Here is a 642-nt window from a genome sequence, read left to right as displayed (position 1 = left end):
GTTGCAGGTGAGGGTGGCCCCCGCCTCCACTGTCCCATCGCGGACGGGCGCGTGCGGGTGGCGGAAGTAGTAGATGGGCTCCGCCACGTGCACCCACCGTGGGAATTCCCGGCTCACCACCGTCTCAGGGATGGTTTCGGTGACGGCATCCCGCTCGGCCGCCAGCCCCCGCGGGGGATCCTCCGTGGCCAGGGGTCGCCAGCCTCCCACCTCACCTTCGGCCGCCAGCGATTTTGGCACCTTGGTGTCATCCAGGTCACGGTGAAGGAGGTTGCGAGGTCCCCAGCTCCCGGCGCCGGCCGGCGGCTCCGGCAGGGGGGGGGCCTCGATGGGCCCCCCATCCCGCCTTATCCCCGTGGGTAGCTCTGGATGAAGCTTCTTCCTGAGGTCCCCAAAGAAAGAAGCTGCAGGGCAATATTTGGGTAGCAGGCAGCTATTTGCCTTATTTTGTCTCCAAAAGAAGCACATATATATTACATATTTTATATATATGTTTGTTTGTTTGCTTTGCATGTATATATGAAAGATAACCCCCCCCCAGAGGCTCACCAGTGGGGCAGGCTTGCCACCGGAGACCACACACACCAGGGTGAAGTTCTGCGCCTGGTAGCGGCTGAAGGGCGCTGGCGTGTCAGCAGCGAG

General features: G+C 61.7%; 1 protein-coding gene across 1 annotated transcript in view; it reads right to left on the bottom strand.

Annotated features, from left to right (window-relative positions):
* IGSF21 (immunoglobin superfamily, member 21) overlaps positions 1-642 on the bottom strand; it is a gene marked incomplete at its 5' end in the record, with an annotated part of 3576 nt that overhangs the window by 2236 nt on the left and 698 nt on the right. Inside the window, 2 exons of the mRNA XM_010131447.1 lie at positions 6-375; positions 550-642. The exon at positions 550-642 is cut by the window's right edge and continues 22 nt beyond it. Of these exons, the coding sequence (XP_010129749.1) occupies positions 6-375; positions 550-642 (463 nt within the window). The remainder of the gene's footprint in view (positions 1-5; positions 376-549) is intronic.

Source organism: Buceros rhinoceros, unplaced genomic scaffold (genome assembly GCF_000710305.1).
Source record: "Buceros rhinoceros silvestris isolate BGI_N320 unplaced genomic scaffold, ASM71030v1 scaffold7942, whole genome shotgun sequence".
NCBI lineage: Eukaryota > Metazoa > Chordata > Aves > Bucerotiformes > Bucerotidae > Buceros > Buceros rhinoceros.
This window is presented reverse-complemented; position numbering and strand designations above follow the sequence as displayed.